This window comes from Pan troglodytes, chromosome 12 (assembly GCF_028858775.2).
Source record: "Pan troglodytes isolate AG18354 chromosome 12, NHGRI_mPanTro3-v2.0_pri, whole genome shotgun sequence".
In the NCBI taxonomy this organism is placed as follows: domain Eukaryota; kingdom Metazoa; phylum Chordata; class Mammalia; order Primates; family Hominidae; genus Pan; species Pan troglodytes.
The window spans coordinates 76,682,343-76,705,249 of NC_072410.2; the positions used below are offsets into that span (position 1 = coordinate 76,682,343).

At 42.4% G+C, this 22,907-nt stretch overlaps 1 protein-coding gene across 18 annotated transcripts in view; it reads right to left on the reverse strand.

Moving 5' to 3' along the window:
* The window catches only part of PRKCE (protein kinase C epsilon), a 537,105-nt gene that overhangs the window by 161,726 nt on the left and 352,472 nt on the right, over nucleotides 1-22,907 (reverse strand). For all 18 annotated transcript variants that reach the window (XM_003308992.7, XM_016948463.4, XM_054677822.2 and 15 more), the window contains 2 exons: nucleotides 20,110-20,309; nucleotides 17,253-17,426 (listed from right to left, as the gene is read on the reverse strand). In XM_003308992.7, coding sequence (XP_003309040.2) covers nucleotides 17,253-17,426; nucleotides 20,110-20,309 — 374 coding nt within the window. The remainder of the gene's footprint in view (nucleotides 1-17,252; nucleotides 17,427-20,109; nucleotides 20,310-22,907) is intronic.

Consider the following 22,907-nt stretch of genomic DNA (forward strand, 5'->3'; position numbering starts at 1 on the left):
CGGGAGGCTGAGGCAGGAGAATCACGTGAATCCGGGAGGCGGAGGTTGCAGTGAGCCAAGATCTTGCCACTGCAATCCAGTCTGGGCCACAGAGCCCGACTCCATCTCAAAAAAAAAAGAATCCCAACCTTCAAGAGGGAGGCCCCCCAGGGTAGGTGGAAGGTGGGCCAGCAGTTCTGTAGATAACCCCCTGGTCTTGAGCCCCATCTTGGCCTTGGTCTTGGAAAGAGGATAGGGACTACGCTTCATTCTTCCACCTAAATAGGCCACGTGACCAGTCACCACACTTCTTGTCCTTGAGACAGATCATACTGCCAAAAGAACAGGAAAATCGAAACTTTAGTGGCAAAAGAATGATACACACAGGTAGTGCACAAGCTCAGTTTTTTATTAAAGTTCGAATTTTTGGAGAGCATGTCATCATTTAAAATGCTAGTGTCTATGATAGTTTGGATGCTTTCATGTTCTTGTTCCCCTTCCCTGCCTTATTGTAAAATATACCTATGAATGAGAATATGTAAAATATGCATATGCATTTTAAAGATCAAATAAGACTCACTTTTAGCTGTGACCCACCTTGACAGATAGAACATGGTTGCTGGCCTTTGAAACCCCTTTAACTCTCTTTAATTGCAACCCCTCTCCCCATCCTCATTCAGTCCCTACTTGGACTTCCCTGGTAATCATGATCTTGTTTTTCTTTTCTTTTTCTTTCTTTTTTTTTTTCTTTTTTGAGATAGGGTCTCACTCTGATGCCCAGGATGAAGTACAAGTGGTACAATCATGGCTCACTGCAGCCTCAACCTCCTGGGCTCAACCTACCCTCCTACCTCAGCCTCCCGAATAGCTGGGACTACAGGTGTGTGCCACCATCCCTGGCTAATTCTTTTATTTATTTTTGAGACAGGGTCTTGCTCTGTTGCTCAGGCTGGAGTACAGTGGCATGATTATGGCTCACTGCAGCCTTGACTTCCTAGGCTCAAGCGATCATCCCACCTTAGCCTCCAGAGTAGCTGGGACAACAGGCACACATCACCGCACCAGGCTAATTTTAAAAAATTTTTTGTAGAGACAGGGTTTCACTATGTTCCCAGGGCTCAAGCAATCCTCCTGCCTTGGCCTCCCAATGTTGGGACTACAGACATGAACCACCACACCCGGCCCCTTGCTTTTCTTTAGTTTCATCACCCATGTGTTTCCTCCTAAGAATATTGTTTAGTCTCGCCTGTTTGGGGGTTTTATATAAATGGAAATATGCTACATGTATATTCTGGGACTTGCTTCTTTCCTTCTGTAGTCAGCTGTGTATCTTTTAAAATTACCAGCTCTTATGCCTCAGATCTCTGTTTTTAAGGGGTCTCATTTACTCTCTTATAAATCCCCTTCAAAAACATCCCTTAAACATCCCAAAAACATCCCTAAAATGTCATGACACAGCAAATCGACCAATTCATTCTGTTCTCTTGGATACAAGTTGTCAACCACATTTAGGAAAGCTGTGGCCAGTTCCTCACCTTTTCAACCTAAATATTTTCTTACGTCAGAGAGACACTTTTGGTAGAATTAAAGATCAGAGAAATGCATTCAAACCTTCTGCATGATACCATCTTCCAAAAAGGTAACATTTCCACCACTACATTCTTACTGTTTCTGCATAGTCTTCTACGCTTCTTTCTGATTTTGTCTAACTGCCCATACTCCCGATTCTTGTCCTCCCCTACCCATGAAGTCTAAATGTCCCATTCTAGAGAATTGAGATTTTAGGTTTTACATCTTTACCTTAATCTTTGAACCATCCACATAGCTTTTATACCCTCTAACTTCGTATACTCTCCCCATAAATGCCTATGTGCTTAGACTGCGCTTTTTACTCCCATAATCCTGCAGACTGTTAGTACCATTTCCTACCAAGGAGAAAGGGGTATTTGAATATCTGCATTTCATGCTAAATAGTGTCTTCAAGATTTGAAAATTAACAATTAGCTCAAAGAGCTAAACAGAATCCATCCTTCCTGGGATATGGATGCACAAGAATCACATCTATTGATCATTTTCAGCTTTTGGAAGGCCCCAGTTTGCTTCTGCCTTTGGCGTCTACCAGGTACTGACTTTCAGTGTTTACCTAGTACCCAGGACACAGGCTCACTCTGGTTCCCATAGTGATGGGTCAGTTTGCCCTCCCAGAGATTAATGTGGTTTAAAGCAGCAGAGATCAACACTGGCCAGGGAGCTAAATGGATCTGAACTACACAAACATCCAGATCTGCCTTGGACAGGGCTTGCTCCTTTTCACACAATAACAACCCTACAAAGCCAATTTCCTTGAATCAGATGGGACCTTGCCACTGTGCTCCTGTGGGGTAGGTGGAACCCAGGGTTCTTATTCCTGTGACAAAGTCCCTTATGAGACAGCGAGAGAGTGACAGAGGGAGAGAGTGAGAGCAAGGGAGAGAGAGGGAGCACATGAGCGTGTATGTGACCCGGAAGAGGCACTTCAATGCTTGTGCCTCAGTTTCCTCCAATTTGTAGGAGTATACCTACTAGTCAGCCCACTCATCTCTTCCTCTGATTTTCATTCTCTGGTTCACCTATTAGCCTAACATCCCTAGGTAGACCAGCAGTTCTTTGAACAAGGATTGTGTCTTTTTCTATCCCTGGAATACCTGATATTAAGTTGAAGACATACCGTACCAGGTATTAAAAAAAATACTGGTTGTCTAATGTATACCGAAGCAGAACACTTCGTCCCTGGCTGGGGGTGTGTGTTCCAGATGTCTTACCTTCCCTGGTACTGCTCCTGCACAGCTGTTTTTTAACACTTCAGGGTTCAGTTACTCTGCCTAGCACTGCTGCACCTCACTCGCCACGTCTGGCAATCCAAATGGATCTTGCCAACCCAGGGAGTTCTCTCGTGAATTCTTTTGTAAACATTTTACAATAGGAGTTAGCTTTTGTAAGGTCAACAATCACACCTACATTTGTTTTTTTTTACAGTCAAATTTTCGAGCTTTCTTTCAGTGGAGCCTACCTATACTTTGTGAAGTGTGTTTAATCTCTGAGTTATGTACATCAAAAGATACTTCCTAGATCTTTAAGAAGCTCTCCCAAGGGAATAAAACTCTGGGCAAATTGGATGGTAGAAGTATTTCACCATTCATGGCAACGTGTTTCCTTTGGTTGTGTTGGTACGTTTTTAGTGTTAACACTGGTGAATCTAGAAAGTTTTCATAAACTGGGGCTTGATAAAGGAGGTTGGATTTAAACTCTTACCTGAAAAAGAAAAAAAATACCAAAAACACATGGGGATAAGGTTGGATAAATGGTGAAAGAAACACTGAGAACAAAAGTCATTTTCCCCATTCACTCTCATCCTTGGACACTTTACTGGACCTTCCACCCTCCTTTTGAAGTCCGGGGAAGGCCACAAACTTCTCAGGCCCAAATCTGTTAGCACCAGCAGGCTCAGCTCTAAGAGCCAGAGCCAGGTAATAAGCTTAGCTTCCTAGCAACCCGCACACAAGTGTTCCCGATAAAATGGATTACATACTGCTGATGAATCCCAGGTGAATATCATACTGACCCAACAAAGGAATTAATTTGTACCTCCTGCCACACTAAGGAGGCGGACTGAGAGAATTCTTTTTGCCCATGATCCTTCCTGGCATTCTCCCTGGAACGTCATGGTAAAAACAAAATGCTCCAATGAGGTCAAAAGTGGAGGCTTCAACTTCCTATTGCCTCTGCAAAAAAAAAAAAAAAAATGTCCTCATAACAGAAAGCAGAGGGTCTGTTTTTCCATCAGTTGCTTTCCCAATACAACTCAGATTGCCTGGAATACCACCCTTAAAGAATTACTCCAGGGTGCCCTGGGCAACTCACGTAAGTAGTTCAGTCACCCCACTATAAATCAACCAATTGCCATTTTATTTACACCTTGGGCTCTTGGGACCTTGGTTTATCAATCCTCAGGAGGCTAATCTCCCCTGGGCATTCAGACAAAATGAGGTTTCTATAACAGAAGCTAGCTAACCAGGTTTGAATTCAGGCTCTGCCGCTTCCAGCTGTATGATCCCTCTTTGGAATAACAGTCCTACCTCATAGGGTTGATGGGACAACTAAATTAATAAGTGTAAAATGCTCCAAGTTGAACCTGGCATGTAATGAACACTATAGAAATTCCTGCCATTTTTGTTATTGAGCCAAAGATGACCCTGAAATGGAAGGTGGTGACTGGCCCACCCAGATGGCCCCTCTCTCCTTTCAGGCTACACCAGAAGCCTCCAAAGATAAACCACAGGCAGTGGGGGGCACAGTTCTGTCCAAGTTATTCTTCACTGGAACCGGTAACCTCCTCTTCACACATTTGGAAGCCAGCCCCAATTTGTGACCTCCTCCTCAGTGACAGGAAGGAGACAAAGGGCCCAGCAGGAATTCACTGGAATCCTGTGGCTAGCCCTAGTTCAAGCTATGGGTCAAGCAGTCAGAAGGAAGGGCTATCAAACTCCTGAGGACACACAGCCAAAGATGTGATCCTCACATTAACCAGCTGTAGTTCTAAACTCATAAACAGGTTATATAATTAAGAAACAAAAGTGCTACCACAAAGCATTCATCTTCTAGCTGGCATAAACTTCTGGGAAAAGGGGTGGCTGTCAGTCATTTCTTGCTTGATGCCCTCCTAAACAGGCACTTGTCAGATGACTAAACAGGTTACAGGGTTGGCCCATCGCTGTTGTTACAGGCAACGTGTGCCCAGATTAGGGGATAGGTAATACATATTTTCTCTTTATGAAATGAGCGTGCCAGGGGTCAAATCTACCAACAATGGCAGACTCAGGTAGTCTCAATTCTGTTTCACAAACAGTTGGCCAACTGGCCAGAACAGGCCATCATTCTAGGCAAAGAGAAACATGACAAAGCTCTCAAGTCAGCTTGGGATCTATCTATATAGATGATATTGAAACTGTTAACTGGATAAGACAGAAGCTAGAATTTATTGAACCTGCTGTGTGCTAGAAACTATGCTGTACTTTGAACAGACAGCTATAAAACCTCCTGGTAAATTTTCTGATGTAGGAGCATTAGTCATTGAAAATGTGTTTGAGTTTGGAACCCTGATGTAAAATAACAGCCTTGTGAACATAGAGGCTTTGATCAAGGTAGAAGCATTTGCTGAATTGAGCTTTGAAAAATTCGGGTTATATGGGTGAAGCCCATTGCTTCAATGGAGTTGTCTCAATAGACTAGGTAGAAGCTCCCTACGAAAGGCCCCATGTGACTTTCCCTGTAGAAAACACCACTAGACCACTAAACAGAAGGACTGTTCACTGACTTTGTCATTGTCCTTGTCTCACTCATGCATTAGCAACAGGTAAACCTGTAGTGATACCATGCGTATTTCCCAATGAATTGCATTGTCACAGGTCTTTAGAATCAGATTCTGGAGGGATCGTTTAGGTCATGTAGTTGGAACTCCCCTCTCGGTGTCCTCCCCACATCTTTTATTATGAATGAGAAAAGTCAGTGCCCAGATAACTGTCTCAGAGCAAGCATCAGTGGCAGAAGTCACAGCTAGACCTGCAGTTTCTTGACTCGTGGTGCCTTCTTTACTGCATCCTGTGTTTCCCACACGTCAACAGGGCATATGTGAACCCAAACAGCTGAATAGGTTGCACCTACCACCCAGCAAAGTCTTCAAAATCAGAGCATTAGGAATCATCTGGGTTGTCTGAAGTATTTGAGACCACTAGGACAAAAAGTTCGGGTTATATGGGGAAAGCCCATTGCTTCAATGGAGTCATCTCAATAGACTATGTAGAAGCTCCCTATGAAAGGCCCCAGATGACTTTCCCTGTAGAAAACACCACCAGACCACTATCAAAATTCAACACGAATCTAAACTGGACACACACACATAAAAAGGTAAATTCTGAAATCCAATAGATGGCGGGCGTTGGGGAGAGGTGAGAGAATCTGACGTCAGCCATGAGGAAACTGGCTTTGTTTGGTGACCAGGTTAGATAACTTGGACCTCTAGTTTTAGATTTCAAGATGAAACTTTTTACTTAAATTGGATCATGATGTGCCAATTGAACTGTGACCAAATGACACCTTAGAAATGTGTAGATCACCTGCTGCAACTAGCAGCAACTTAAGTTCTTGTTTCTAATCAGTCAGGGGCTACACAATTGACAGTTTCTAAGTGCTAAAGGGAGGACTATGCTTTCTTCACAAGCAGGAGGCCTTTTGCAGATGCAAAGGGGAAAGCGAATGGCCACGTCAGTGCTTCCTGCAGAAGTTCTTCCCCACTGCCTCTGGACTCCTGGGCTATTGAAATAGCCTGCTCACAGGTATCTCTGCTTTTCATTTTTCCTTTTAATGCAGGCTACGCAGAGCTGTCAGGCTATGATTTAAGTCATCATTTCCCACAATATCTTCAAGGAATCCCCCTTTACTTCCAGAATAAGTGCAAACTCCTTGCCTAGCATAGTAAGAACTCCACAACTTAGCCAGTACCTCCTCACAAGGTTGTCTTCCTCACGGCTTCCTAGCGTGAGCCTGCAACAGCAGCAGGACTCATCATTACGCTCCCTAAATCAGGGGTCTGTTCCTGCAAATGCCTCCTGCCCCCAAACTCACTGTGCCCTGCCCCCCAATGCCCCAGCATCCACCCTGTTCCACAGTGGCCCTTCTCACCCCCAGGAGGCAAAGGTGGGGATCCCAGCTTTATCACTTAACTCCGTGTGATCCTGACCAAATGGTTAAGCCTCCCTGAGTCTGTTTCCTTAGCTGCCCAAAGAACTGGCAACAATACCTACATCCCATGGGACTTGGGTAAGATTTATGAAATCAGCTTTTAAACAACTTGGATAGGCTTGCCACATAATAGGTGCTCAATAAATATGTCTCTCCTTCCTCTTTATCACATACTGCCTTTATTCTAAGTTACTGTTTGCTGTGCCTTGTCATATCTCTCCTTCCCAGTCCCTGTTATCTCCCAACAGTGCCTCAAAAGATTCTGACGCAAATTCTCCTGATCAATGAAGTAGTGTCACATCCCAGTTACATTCTATCACAGGCCTCTACACCTGTCAGCAGTGAGTCAAAGGTTTAAACACACACTTTTACACATCAGCAGGCACTTCTGTGCGTGATCTAAACAATGAAATATGTTACTGAGACAGAATACCAGAATCTTGAATCTGCTTCCAAAATTCCATTTCTGCCCAAATCTCAGGAATCTGCCCATTTTAATAATGAAAGGACATTTGTAATGGAGACCTTCAGGAAATGACACCTGTATACATTAGATTATAATATGGGTAGGTTAAAAAAAAAAATCAAGACTCACTCCAGCTCCCAGTTGGAGCTGTAGTGGTTTTAAACTGTTTTCAAAGTGAAATCCTTTCTTCAAATGTTATCTTCCTTGGAATGCTAACATGTGAAACAGTCGGACATGGAGCTGCATAGCCAGGTGGAGTAGGTGGTGCGTGTAGATCCTCCTCTAATAGCGCATACTGGGTCTGTGTACCCAGCTCCCACCCACCATACACTGAAGCAACAGAGGCACCTCCACAAAACATAATTTGAAAACCAACAGCTTGGCCGGGCACAGTGGCTCACACCTGTAATCCTAGCATTTTGGAAGGCCAAGGCAGGAGGATCACTTGAGGTCAGGAGTTCGAGACCAGCCTGGCCAACATGGTAAAACCCCATTTCTACTAAAAATACAAAAATTAGCTGGGCCCGGTGGTGCGTGCCTGTAATCCCAGCTACTTGGGAAGCTGAGGCAGGAGAATTGCTTGAGCCTGGGAGGCAGAGGTTGTAGTGAGCCGAGATTGCGCCGTTGCACTCCAGCATGGTGACGGAGCAAGACTCTGACTCAAAAAAAAAAAAAAAAAAAAAAAAGAGAAAACCAACAGCTTTACAAGAAAAAGCAAATAGTTTAGGAGAATGGGTAAATATATTCCTTAGCGGTAAAAAAAAAAAAAAAGAAAAAAAAATGCCTCCTAGCCAAACAGTATACAGGAAGTCCTCACAATGTCATTGGTAAGTTCTTGGAAACTGCAACTTCAAGTGAAAAGACTTGTAAGGAAACCAGTTTTACCATAGGCTAATTGGTATAAAGAAGAGTTAAGTTCCTAAGTATACTTCTGGCTACAAAAACATCAAACTTCTAAGAAAAATTATTTAGAACACTTTGAATAGTAAAACTGAAATAACACTTCTAATATTAAACACCGAAGTAAATGTGAGCTATACATATGTTTAAGAAAGATGAAGAAAAATGAGTAAGAGCATCATTTACCCACTTGCTGCAGTTCAGGGTTATGGGTGGGTGGAACCTCTCCTGGTAGCTCAGGGTGCCAGCGGGGAACCACCCTGGACAGGACCCCATCCCATGGCAGGGCACACTCACGCACACCCACACTCAGATGGGGACCATTTAGACACGCCAATTCTCCCGATGTGCATAGCTTTGGGATTTGGCAAGAAACCGAAGTCCCTGAAAAAAAACTCATACAGGCATGGGGAGAAAGTACAAACTCCACATAGTCAGTGGCCCTGGCCAGGAATTGATATTTTTCTCATTAACGTTATAAAGAAATGACATGAACAAAATCAGGTTATTCAAAGACCTGCTGTATACACACATATTTAATGTTAAAGACATTTAAGTCTTAGTTTGCATTATGTCAATGCCAAATAGGTTATTTACATGTTGCACTCAGGTTGATGTTACAGAGAGAAATAAAAATAGAAGGAGGCAGTTCTGCTGCAGAGAGCGCAGCACCATCACTGGCCAGCACTGGGCAGAGCATGCGGTCCATTCACTGCTAACATCAGCTGGGAGGAAGCCAGGCACTTACCAGCCACCTGCGACCCCCGATGCAGAATGTCTACGAGACGCCCTCAGATACTGTAGAACCCTAGAAATCATTTGGCTGAAGAATATTTAGTGACAAGGAAAATAGCTCTACTATATTACTAAGTGAAACAGTTTACATAGAGTATGATACTGATGTTATAAATACATATGTATGAACAGACATGTACTTTTCTAAAACTGGAATGATACACATCGAAATGTTAGTAGTAGTCACGTGAATTGTTCTTATTTTCTTTTTTGTCCTCTTGTGACTTTTCCAAAATTTCTACAATTAATAAATAATCTTTGTGATTAAAACACAATTTACAAAAGAAGATCAGGCCAACAGTTTCTGAAGGAAAATAAAGCACTGAGTTCTGGGCACTGTATAGAGGCCAGAAGGGCTTTTTTTTTTTTAATTTTTTTTTTTTTTGAGATGGAGTTTCACTCTGTGGCCCAGGCTGGAGGGCAGTGGCGGGATCTCGGCTCACTGTAACCTCTGTAGAGGCCAGCAGTTTTATGCTCCCATGAGGCTTCAAGTTCACAAGGCCGGGACTCCTACCTACCTTTCCCCACACCTGTGTTCCTCAGCAGGCAGCATGGCACCCCATGATGCCCCATGGCACGGCACATAGCAGGTGCTCAGTAAGCAATGGCTAAACAGACAAGTGTGAGGGCCTCATCCTACTCCAGCCCATTTTGGATCGTTCCTGTGCCCATGCCCCCTTTTTCCTCCTTTCTCTCTTACACTTTCAGAAAACAGAAACATTTCCAGAAACAGGCTGATCAACCCTGCTCCTCTTGCCAGCTTAAGGGACACTAATATTTTTTAATCCCAGCCTCATTGAGTTCATGTAAAATAGAGCTGACACCCTTTCAGACCCTTTTTCATGTGTGTGACAGGAATTGGGGAAGAGGGGATTTGGAGGTGAGGCTATTTGAAGTGGAGAATTTGGACAGGAGGACAGAGAAGGAGACAGAAATACATGGTGAACAACAAAGGCTGTTGGGAAACCTTTATTCCAATCTGGGTTCTGTTGCAAACAAATTATAAGACTTGACTGGGCCTTGGTTTTCTTATCTGTAAAAATGAGTGACCACAAATCACTAGGGAAATGCAGATTAAAACTATAATGAGATACCACCTCACACCCATCAGAATGGCTACTATCAAATAAAGAAATAAGTGTTGGGCAAAGTAATAGAGAAATCAGATCAGAACCCTGGTGCACTGTTGATGGGAATGTAAAATAGTTCAGTCATTATGCAAAACAGTATAGCGGTTCCTCAAAAAATTAAAAAGAGAATCACTATATGATCCAGGAATCCCACTTCTAGGTATATAGCTAAAAGAATTGAAAGTAAGACCTCAAAGAAATATTCAGACAACCATGTTCACAGCAGCATTATTCATAGTAGCCAAAACGTGGAAGTCAAAATGTCCATCCATAGATGATAAGTGAAATGTGGTATTATACACATGATGGAATAGTATTTGGCCTTTAAAAGGAAGGAAATTATGACATACGTTACATCATGGATGAACCTTGAGGACATTCTGCTAAATGAAATATACTAGTCACAGAAAGACATTATTGTATGATTCCACTTATAAGAGGTACTTAGAGTAGTCAAGATTATGGAGACTGACAGAGTGGCTGTTGCCAAGGGCTGTGGGGAGAGGAAATAGGAAGGTACTGTTTAATGGGTATTGAGTTTCAGGGTTGTAAGGTGAAAAGAGGCATGGAGATGGAGAGGGGTGATGGATGGACATTATGAATGCATTTAATACCACTGAACTGTACACTTAAAAACGGTTAAGATGGCACGTTTTATATTTTGTGTATTTTACCACAATAACAAATTCCGAAAAAAAAAAAAGGGGGGAGTGAATAACCATAGAGTATGGTAGGTGAATTCATAGAGACATCATTAGGCAGATATAAAATGGCTGATCTAAGTCAGGGCTTTTTTTCTTTCTTTTTTTTTTTTGAGACACAGTCTAGCTCTATTGCCCCAAGCTGGAGTGCAGTGGCACGGCCTCGGCTCACTGCAACCTCTGCCTCCTGGGTTCAAGCGATTCTCCTGCCTTAGCCTCCTGAGTAGCTGGGATTACAGGTGCCCGCCACCATGTCCGGATAATTTTTGTATTTTTAGTAAAGATGGGGTATCATCAAATTTGTCAGGCTGGTCTCGAATTCCTGACCTCAGGTGATCCACCTGCCTCGGCCTCCCAAAGTGCTGGGGTTACAGGCATGAGCCACTGCACCTAGCCAGTCAGGGCACTTTTAAAAGCAAAGGTCCTATTCAAATGTAAGGTTTCCTTATATGCAAAGAGGTTACATGAAGCTGCAGCAGTTAGATTAAGAGCCAACACGTCCTTCTCTGCCCCTGGGACACATGAGCATTAACAAACTCCACAACTTTTCCTTTATCACACGGAATGAATCCTGTTATGCTTCAAGACCTGGGTGAAGTTGTCTTGCTCCATGAAGCCTTGCTTGATCGTGGAAACCAGTGACGATCTTTCTCTGACCGGCCAGAGAACTGCCAGCTCATCTACACAGACACACGCCACCACACACATACACCCCTGCATTCCTTCACAAGAGAGTAGAGCTTACCCCTCAACTTGTTTGACCAAAGGCCCTGCCATAAAAGTCTTGTCACATCTTGCAGTGATTTGCACACCACAGGTGCTCACTAAAGATGTGTTAATTGGCTGATCAGAATAAATGGCATTGCTGTCCAGCCCACTATCAGGCAAAGATGGTCTTCAGAAGTAAAGAGATGGAGTTCCCTGGAGTCTGATTCTATTAATAACTGATTCTGCCAACACTAAGCCTGTAACCTCTACCACGGATCTCATTTCGCTAAAATCCATTGCAAATTACTGAGGCTATCTCTGCTTGTAATCTGTTATTGGCAAGCATACTGATTCCCAGGTGGCTGCCTGACCCACAAACCAACTCATTGTGTTGAGCATCTCAATCTCTTCTCGAAAAGCACTCACCAAACCTGCTCACACACTCTCCAACTCCTTCGGAGTAGTAGTGGTGTTGCCTCAGGCAGACGGTGTGGTCTAGCAGGAAAGAGACCAATCCTCAACGGCTCTGTCAGCTTGTTTAGATTTAATCTGACATAGCTGTCTCTTTAGAACAAAATCTACCAATGGCCTAATTTTTACTTTGTTTTTTTTTGTTTGTTTGTTTTTTTTTTGGTTTAGTGTTTCTGTTCTTCAGAGTTGAGTTCCTTGAAACGACACTTTTGCTCCTACGTTGTTAACGCTCCTTTTCTCTGTTCTCCCCGTGCTCACACAGATGATTCAAACGCATTTGAAAAACGTCTCCAGTTGCTTTGTAACGATGTTTCCATGCTGCATTTTCCCTAGGGCAGCAAGGGAGATTGGCTAAGGGAGATTCTCTAGTTCACCCTTTGTTTCCTTTGCAGCAAAGCCCTCCAGAATTTGGCTTCCCAGGCCTGGCAGGAAATGCCAAAGGGTGGGGGATGGGTAGAATTGTGTAGAGATGAAATTTTTAAAGAGGAAAAATCATGAAATTATTCAAGACAGGTTTTGTGGGATCCTGTTGGAGAGAATGGTTTCAACAATGGGGGTCATAAATACAAACGCACAGACTCTAAAAATCTGGGAATTTCATTTCCTGTAACTTCCAGAAAAAAAAACAAAACTACCTCTCAGTGGTTCTCCTATCCCTTGTAGTCAATGCCTGAATGGGAACCTGGGAACTGGGAGAGGCAATTCCAAAAGTCACTTCCCCCCCAAACCCTGACCAAGCCCCTAAGTTTTAGAGCCTAGCAGTCCAATAAGGAGGGCTCACAGCATTACCTCCCTCCTCTACCGATAGGCATCTGATCTTGTAGATGCAGGAATCTTGTCTCCTTATTTTCCAAATACCCTCCCTTTCTCCTCTTCCTTCTTTGCTCTGGTTCAGCCATTATCATTTCCTTGGAAGAAGTAGGAGATAGCATTGGTTGGGAGTTCAAGCATTGGAAAAATAATACAAATGAGATTTGGAAATAATTTCTAGGTTTCAGCAGCCATGTCTTTACCCCTACCCTCTTGCAAATGCCACCCATGCTTCCAGGTCCAGGGTAGGTTCTACCTCCATCAGGAAGCCTTCCTGACTGCCTCCTTGCATGTCTATCTCTCTACTAGACAGTAATTGGCATGAGTTCAGAGTTGGTATCTTTTAGCTTTGTAGCCCTAGAATCTAGCACAGTGTCTAGCACATAGATGCTTAACAATAAAGACTTGTAATTGAAACAATTATAGGCCATAATTTTTTTAAAGCAAGAAACAACTGTGGGTGTATAAAAACATTTTTTTTCTCACATGCAAGAAAATATTAAACACTACTGACAATGTTACCCACTTAAAAGTCACCTAGAATTTTTAAATATAAAAATTTTGGTCTTTCATTCACATCAACAGATACAGTTCTTTGTGGCTATGCCAATTTTGATAAGCACCCTACCTTTATAAAATAAGAATTATGTCCAGGGATTTTTAGTTGTAAGAGGGAGGACCTGGGATGAATGTGGCTACTTGATCTTGACTGGAATTAGAAGTCCTTTATTCCTCTTTCTGTACTTTATGTTTTGACAGTAAATTAAATCAAGTTTGGTAGAATTCCCTACATGGTTCAGGTTACTCTTGCATCCCAAAGACACACTGGTTTGAATTTGACTGAAATTAAAACCACTGGCTTAATTTGTTGTTCTGTCTGCTTTTTCTCACTAGCCCTGGAAAGCTGGAGCCATTTTATTTGCTTTTTGCCTTTCTAGATCCCATAGAGACGGATGGAGCACATGAGCCAAGGGTAGGCGGGCTCAGTAAAGAAAAGCCCAAATCTCTCTTCAGCTGTAAGTTGGCCCTTCACTGGGCTGCACTGACCAGACCTGAACCTGACTATGTCATCATGACTGATGCCAACGGGTTCATATGACCATTGCCATGGGTCACCATATTAGATATGGTGACATCACTTTACACACTTCTGAGTCTTTCCAGGCAACTTGTATGTAGTGTGCAGTCTGAAGCAATGTGTAATCTCTCAGAAGAAGTTCTCAAAGGAATGTTTCCAAAAGGATCATTTTTTTCCGATACATTGAAAAATAAAGGCTCACCTAAAAATAATTAAACACGACTTAACATTATTGCTGTTCTGTATGTCATAATTAAACAAGCATGAAAGAAATCTTAATAGGATTGCAATCGGGTCTTTGTGTTCCTGAATGGTGTATTAGAGTCTTAGTGGAAACCAGGTTTAAGGTGGCTCAGAGGAACTGTCCTCTGTTTTCAGGAAAAGTGAAACTCAATCAAGACTGAATTCTGTGGCTACCAAACCCAGCTGCTATTCCCAAATCCTGTCCAAATCCTCTCTACCTTTCAAAGCCTGGCTTGATCGCACTTCTTCCACTAGATCGTAGGGAAGACCCCCTCCCCTGAGTCTTCTTGGTTTGAATACTCCCATCTAGAACATAACTATCAATGCTGTTTGCTACTCCCTCTTAGCTTGTGGAATTTAGAATAACCTCCCAATCTATTATCAGTGAATCCTTCCACTTGAGAACTGTCTTCCTTTGGTTAATAACCCCAGCATCTACCTCAGAGTCAGGTGAATAATAGCTACTCTTTAAAACTATGATAAACTGTTGGTTTGTCATAGGCAAAGTCACATTTTTAAAAAGTTAAGTTGAAGGTTTATAAGCTGATTCTTCATCAGGTTCCTTTCATAAGTAAGTTAAGATCCTTCTATGAGGTTAAAATATGATTCACTTTAGAAAAATTCAGTGAATATGCATCTGTTACATAAAGCAAAATATTCTATGAAATTGAGGTGGCATGAGAGAGTTGGTGCAAAGCTGCTCCTGTGACTATGGCTGCCTGACAGTGGCCTGAGAAAAGATAGTAAATATCTGAACTATAGAGGAAGTTCCTTCTCTGCCCATCCTCACCCTACAGCCATCCATGACAACATCCATGTTAGTTTGATCATTGTTCTGCCATAAAAGAAATCCCTGGTGTCATTCAACACCATTTTGTGCTCCAAAAGCTGCCATATGATGAGGAATCCTTAGCCTTGATATTCTACAATGCACAAAGGAGAACACTGCTGACATTGAAGACATCCATTCCCACTCCCTCACTCATTCACCAAGCTGACCTTCAACTGTGGCTTCCCATGATCCACCATGTACAGGGGCTCCATAGAGCCCTCACAACTAAACTGGACCCCTCCTAGGATGTTGGGCCTCTTGATAATGGTGTAAAGAAAACTTGCCAGAGTGGCTCCCTGCCTGGAAAGCCACCTCAGATAGTGAGAGAGAGGGCTACCTGCTGGGGACAGGGGAAGTGGGAGGGTTCCTCCAACAGAAGGGACCCTGTGCTGGATCAGGCACAAGAAACTAGCAATGTGAATCAGAGCAAGGCCCCACTACCTTGGGAGTCCCAGAGACTAGATGAGATGCCAGGTCTGACTCTGCCAAGATGGAGTGCCTATGAGCAAAATAGTTTTACTTCTCTGAAACCCAATTTTCTCACTGGTACCAAAAGGAAAGAAAAGAAAAAAAAAAGGAAAAGAAAAGAAAGGAAAAGAGAGAGAGATAAAGAAAGATAAGGTGACTTTGAAAAAAATCTTCCAAGTCTTTGATTCTGTCCGTGGGTACCTGTCAAGTGTGAGGCCCTGTGATAGGCACCATGGAAAATACAAAATATGATACATTTCTCATGAATCTAAAATTATGCTCTAGTGGAAAAAAGAAGAAAGTTAACTCCATCACTGAGTCTCTATTATGCAGGATTCTGTACACACACAAACCCATAAATATTAGGCATTACACAACACACATGAAAAATGAGAAGAGCTAGTAATTCTTATACTTGTTCAGAAAAAGGGATAGATTCTTATTAAATAGTGGTCTCTGAGGAAAGTTTCGTAGACAAAGAAATATGTGTCCATCTTGAAAGATAAGCAGAATGATTTCCAGATTTTCAGACGATATTTCTTATTCTCCTGAGAGATCAGAAGGATAGGAAAAATTCCACTGGATCAGGGTTCCTCAGTATGGAATGGGCATTGTGTGTGTGTGGGTGCATGTGTATGTGTGTGTAAGAGAGAGATGGGGGACCCTGGGATCAAATAAGTTCGGAAAAGTAGATTAAACAAAGGTAATTTTGTTTTCATTGCAGGTCTCCTCAAGGATGCTAATAAACATACGTGTGTTGAGACTAAGAGAGGTTATGTTTGCAGTGACTCCAACTATGGGTCACAGAGTCCTTTCTTCTTACAGCTGCTCAAGTGATTGGGGTTCTGAGAAATCCTCTTTGGGAAACAGTGTACCAAAGATAATGTAAACTCCATGAGGTCAGGGACTAGTCTAGTTCACCACTGTATCTCCAGCACCTGGCATGGCATCAGAAACACGGGAAGGATTTAATGAAATATAATAAAAGAAAAGTTTGCCAAATGACTCAATGAATAACTATTGAATTTTAAGTGGAAAAACTGGCATTCAAAATGACATGGAGATGAGAATACACCCAGAAGCAAGGTACCACCTCTCCATGATGTCACCCTCAGGGTCTGGGTTCCACATAAGCCACAGCTAGGAGTTTCAGGTGATGTCTGTCTTTGCCTTCTCAAGAAGCAAAATACTACAAACATCCATAATGATCCTAAAAGACTTTAACTCCTCCCAACCCCTCAAAAAGGATAACAAAATTAGAGCTTCATGAAGAACATTGCTGTTTCTTTACTAAAAACAGGTAACAAATCAGTTAATAATACTCGAGTCAGACTCTACCATGGAGTTATGGATTATCTTTGTTTCTTTACTGCCACCTTCTGGTTCCCAGACACCTATGTGGTAAATTAAAAATGCTGCCTTATATTTGTGTTTCACTATGAAATTTTAAGCATTTGTTCACATCCTTTATTTCAGATGACATTACACAGATTAGAAGAGATTAAGGTGGCCTTTACTCTTTTTCATATGACATGAAAATAACTTAGAAGTTAAGTGATTTGATTAGTGATAGAAAGTTAGGAGCAGAGCAAGGACTAACCACACTTGTTGGTTTTTCCAATGAGCAAACAGTGAGTTTAGCCATTTGGCTTTGTCCAACTCTGGCTGCAAAGAATTCTACAGCTCTCTCATCCCTTCACAAGCACAACCTTGAATGGAAAATCCTGTGCTCTAAAAAAGATGCTGTTCAAATACATCCTGATCTTTTCAAGGGTAAAACCCATCCCACTTTACAAAGTCTTTGAGAGAACAATGTAGAGGGTCTAAAATTGGTATTTTATCTGATAGTCAAGATGCCCCAACATGGCAGCCAGCCAGCTTCTTCCTAACATACCTTGGTCTGGAAGCAGCAGTAGAGTTGGGTAAGGTACGGGTGTTTCCGTGCCAGAGCCAAAATCCTCTTCTCTGTCATTGTGCAGTCCACGTCATCATCCTGAAGGATGACGTCCTTCTTTAAGACCTTCACAGCATATACTTCATCTTTGCCCTTGAGTTCTGCCAACATGACCTGCAATCAATCAATTGCCTCCATCAATCTATGCATGTATGGAATAAAAAGAAGAAGTATAAGCTAATGCCAAATACTTCAAAAACGAATTCTGTTTTTTTCTTTAATTTTAAATATTATAACAAGCCTGGTGTGGTGGCATGCACCCAAGATACTTGGGAGGCTGAGGTAGGAGGATCATTTGAGCCCAGGAGTTACAGATCAGCATGGGCAACATGGCAAGACCCCCTCTCAAGATGTATACGTAATGTTTAAGAAAACTTCCTATTCTACAGTTACTACCGTTCTACAGTTACTACATTCTAATAGTTACTACAATTTATTTATTTTTGATCTCTGGCACAATGCCCAGGCATAGAAAAGAGAAGTTCAATGCACATCTGTTGAATGGTTATTCATATGTTTATATGTGTTTGTCATACTTACAATTACAGTACACCAAATATTTTTACAGTTACAGTACAGTAAAATAATGTAACTATTTTTAACTGAACATTATCTTACAGACATTCTCCATATGGTCTCCATTATTATCACGGTTGCTTATACTCAATTCAAGTAAATATAATTTATTTAACCATTTCCCTCAAATTAGGCACTTCAGTTATATCTAATCATTAAGTATTATATAAGTTGCATTGAGTATTTTTGTACACAATTAAAACAATTTCTCTTGGATTACATTTGTAAGATGGAAACCCTCATAAGTAGATTAAAGGGTGAAGCATTTTGCACATTTCCTATTTTCAGAAAGAATGTGTGATACAATGTGCCACTAGCAATGTAGAAGTGTTGGAGTTTCATGGTGACTTACCAATATTGAGTAGTTTCACTTAAAAAGTATTTTTGCTCACTTAATAGGTGTGAAATGTTACCTTGATGCTATTTTTACTTAAAATGAAACTTTAAAATTAACTGTTTTCTGACTGTATTTCTTTTCGTGTAAATTATTCACGTCTCCTTTGTCTAATTATGCTGCTATCATATTAATTTCTTACAAATTTATACACATATGATATATAAAGATACTAACCCTTTACTTTCTGTAAAAGGTTTTCTAAGCCTGTTTTATAATTTTCTGTTATTTTATTCTATTGAAAAGAATCATGTATCTTTATGTGGTTGAATCTGTCCTTGTTTGCCTTTATGGTTTCTTTTATAACTCTGAAGCTGGAAACGTGATTCCTTTTCAAGAGAGCTAATTAACAGTTCTATGTTCTTAAAGTGTTCCTATCATTTGATATTTTTGCACTCATTTACCTACAAACGTCACAAGCCTTTCTCTTCTTAAATAAGTAACTCCTAAGTACAGTATTCCAATGTAAGTCATCAAAGCTAAAAAGCAGCCATCAGAAACTTAATGAGGGAATTCATGATGTTAACCTGAAGACTTTTTGTCGCCCACGTATTTTACAGACTCCTTAAAACTGGCTCAAACTTTGGCTGTGATTTTTCCTAAGAGATAACCGAAATGCTCCAAAGTCATCTAAGTTCCCATTCTGCCTACACTATATGAAAACCTAGAATCTCGGAGTCTTGCTCAAAATTAGACCACATCCTGTTCACGTCCCAGAGTTATGCCTAACCAGAGGACCTCTTTTTATTTAGTCAGTCTCTAAAGAATGTAATTGCTTCAGCTTTTGCCATTTAAGTAAACCCCAGTTACCTTCCCACCAGAGTGGTATCAGGGTGAGATAGGGGCAGGTGAGACGGCTGGGAACCAGGTGGGATGGGCCAGCTGACTGACCTACAGGCTGCTGCTTTCCAGAGTCCAGGACATGCCAGGGCATGTGATCCCAGGAGCTTCCTGGTCCCCAGAGCAGGACCTCCCAGAACTTCTCAGGGGGTCCCAGAAAGGTGACTCCCAGGCTTAGCTCTGAACAGAACCAGGGAACAATCAGAGATCTCAGGTGAAATGCAAACAGCTTCCTCTGCTCCCTGCCCCTTCATCTTCTTTCTAAATGAACAGGAGTTAATTTTTCCATCTCACCCAGCCATCGGAATGGTGGCTGATCACCTTTAGTGCTTTACTGAGCATACTAAAGGCCACACCCCACACCACTGTGTTCATCTCAGTGGGAACAGGATATGGAGAATGGCACCAAGGGCAGAGGACCCTGATCCAAGGCATGAGATGATTATTCCCATTTTCTTGCCACGTGTAAAGGATAAACAGAACATTTATTACATGTCAGAAAGATCAGTTAAATAACATTTACCTTCCAAAGTAATGCATGCTAAATTTGCTTTAAACCCTAGGTTTACTGAGGGCAGAGATTCATTCTCAAAGTCTTCATAACAAATTAAAAACAGAATTTCAGCTGATCTCTGAAGGAGGGAAGACATGTATTGATACTACTATTGATTTGGAACACTGAGCATTTAAAACTTTCCAAAGTGCTTTCTCATCTACCATCTCACTTGATTCCTGTCCCCATTCAACAAATGAGAAAAACTGAATTCCAAAGAGATTAAATCACTACTTGAAAGTCTCATATAGCCAATTAATAGCAGAACCAGCGCTTCTATCTACTTGGCCTCAGGTCATTTGCACTTACAAAGAAGGAAAGAAAACCTAATGAGATCAGGCTGAAAGGTTCCTCTCTCAATCTTAGATCAAACAGACGAAACAATGCTAAGGAGTACAACAAAACCAGCAGTTCCACCCATGTGTGCCACAGACCTTGCCAAAGCTGCCTTTGCCCAACACCTTGATGAAGTTGAACTCATCCAGGCCCAGGCGCTTGGCCTGGCCTTGCCGGACTTCGCCATTCTCACCAGGGCTCATCAGCTGGCCATCAGGAGACGATGCTGCCCGGTGCTCCTCCCCTCGGTTGTCAAATGACAAGGCTTTCCGAATGTTGTTCTCAAGTTCTTTTATTTCTAGGGCCAAGGGGAACAAGAAATTGCATTAGTGCATACCTCTTAAGCCCGTTACATTAGGACTCAACACTCAGACTTTCCCCGGTAAGCTCTCAGTCCTCTTTCTGGTTCTTCACAACAACAGATCCAGTGTGACATCCCTTTGTATGTTCCTTCATCTGTTCACCACACTCTTATTGGCACCTAATGCGCAGCAGAGCTTAGGTATGCCAAGAGGAGGAGGACACAGTCCCTTCCCTGCCCTTGTCAACTCCAGATTACACTGGACCTGGCTGTCTCTCTGAAAGCCCCCTTTGGCTAGTAGCCTATTTCATTGTTCTAGGTAAAGCACACAAATCTGGGCCCTCTCTGGAATTCTGCAGAGTCACAGGTATCCTTCAAGTTTCCTTTGAAGATGAGAACAACGAATCAAGAACTGTCATCACAGTAATCACTGGTGATATAATTATTTCAACAACTGAGCCATCAGAACGGTGGCTGATCATTGAAGGTGGAAACCTTCATACCTTCTAAAAACCTTTACTCAGCCTTGTTGCCGGGTTTCTTCTAAATACCCATCTTACACAAGGTTATCTAACAAAATGAGCAATGGGCTTATTATTAACAAAAGAATTGCTTTCCCAAGTGACATGTTGCAAACTTATCTCCAATGGGGCGGGAATTTCTCAGTACAATTTCTCAACTACGAGACAGTCTTGTGCCCCGCTCTAGAGCTTATGACCTGAATTACCTGGGGGAGATAATGCTGGATGATCCTCTGACCTTTTCTATTTGAAGAAGCTTTACTGTTAGCAACTCATTCATCAAGACACGCACTCTTCTGTGTGGAAATGGGCATCTTGAGCATAATCCGATTTTAAATGATGCTTGTGAATAACTTGGATTATGGAAGGGGAACATAGCCTATTAACCCTTGGGAATCAGAATTAGGCATGAGTGACAGAAAGAGATCTTCAGCTTCTTTTCAGAAGGACAGAGTCCCATAAGGGCTTACTCAAGGAATCCGGAGATCTGTCCTAGATCTGGAGTTTGGCTCCTCTGAGACGTGTTGGGGAGGGTGAAGACGGGGAAAGCTGCTGAGTCTGCAGACACTCCCCTTGCCAATTCAGCAGTTATCCACCTATCACATAGCTTGACTAAATAACTTTTAATCTCACAATAGAGCTAAAAGCCTCAGTTATTAAATGAATTTTGGAAGGCAAAACATAGTTGTTTGGGGACACCAAAGCTTGAAGAAAAGGTTTTTCTATGTGTTTTTACAAGGGAAGAAAAAGAAACTATGTCTTATTTCTGTTCTGTAATAATGTCGCTCAGAGGGACATCTGTGCTAACATCACTACTGGGAAATCCTGGCGTCTGTGTCAAGTGGGATGAGCAGAGGCCCTGGAGCCGCTGTATCCTGCCACTGTATCCATCCAATGGCAGAGCTCAGAGCCAGAGAGCATGCAGGGCAGGAGCCAGGCCTACAAACCCTGGTCTCTGAACTCTTACCTGGCGTCTCTTTTCTATATGACCCTGTCTCCCTGAAGCTCCCAAAGGGGATCTCAGCCTCAGAAAGGAACATGTGAAAACCCCCAAACTGGTCTGGGAAAATAGCTACAAGTTCTGCAGCCCCAGAGTACATCAGGCTACTTATGAATGCTTCAAATCTCATTTGGAATGAGGTAGAGTATAAAGACACAGAAAGTTAATTGGAGTAGCACGAAGAGGGACTGAGACCAATTATTTTGTGGCCTCAGGGCTGGTGCATGACCCCCGAAGCTCTTTTATTTACTCCTGGGTAAGAAGGTCTGGGTCATGGTGGTGACCTCCAAGGAAGGTTTGATGGCAGGGTTTCTGAGAGTGTGTCCCTCAGCCAGCATGGGTACAGTCTTGCCCTTACCACTGACTTATCTCCAAACCTTGGGACAGAACTTTTCAACACTCTGACCTCCCACTTCCCACTCACTAACCTGGGGGACAGTAATGAAGCACCAACATAGAGTGGGTATGGGCATAAAATTAGGATAATGAATACAAAAAGGGATATAGAAAAACCAAGGCACCATTGTCAGGCTGTGATGGTTATTCCTCTTCTGCAGATGCATATGTCCCTTACCAGGCATATCTGATAATGGTCACGAGAGCAGGAGGTTTTGCAAGTGTAAGTCCCTCCTCAGCCTCAGCATTCTCGGATGGCTGCAGAATTATTATTGTGCAAATTATGTCTGCAGAACTTATTGTCTGAAGCATAGTCAGACAGAAGGAGATATCTGGAGCTGTAGAGGGGAAACAGACCTAGGACTGGCCTCCTTCCCACTTCTTTTCTCAGTCTCTCCTCTAGCTTCATCTTTCTATCCTCACCCACCCAAAGGCCAGGATAGAAGACATCCTCCCTCACCCAGCCCCAAACTCAAGCTGATCTCAGGTTTTGGCTATGATGATGGGGGAGGGAGTGTCAAACTCAACTCAAGGGAGTGGTGTTGACAGGTCTAGGGCCAGGCAAGAGCTTTAAGAGAGGGAGCTGTACCCTTCTCTCTGCAGTACACTTGGAACCAGGGACAGAGGCAAGGGAAAACAGAGAACCATAACATCATACACTCGCTCTCCTCTTACCCT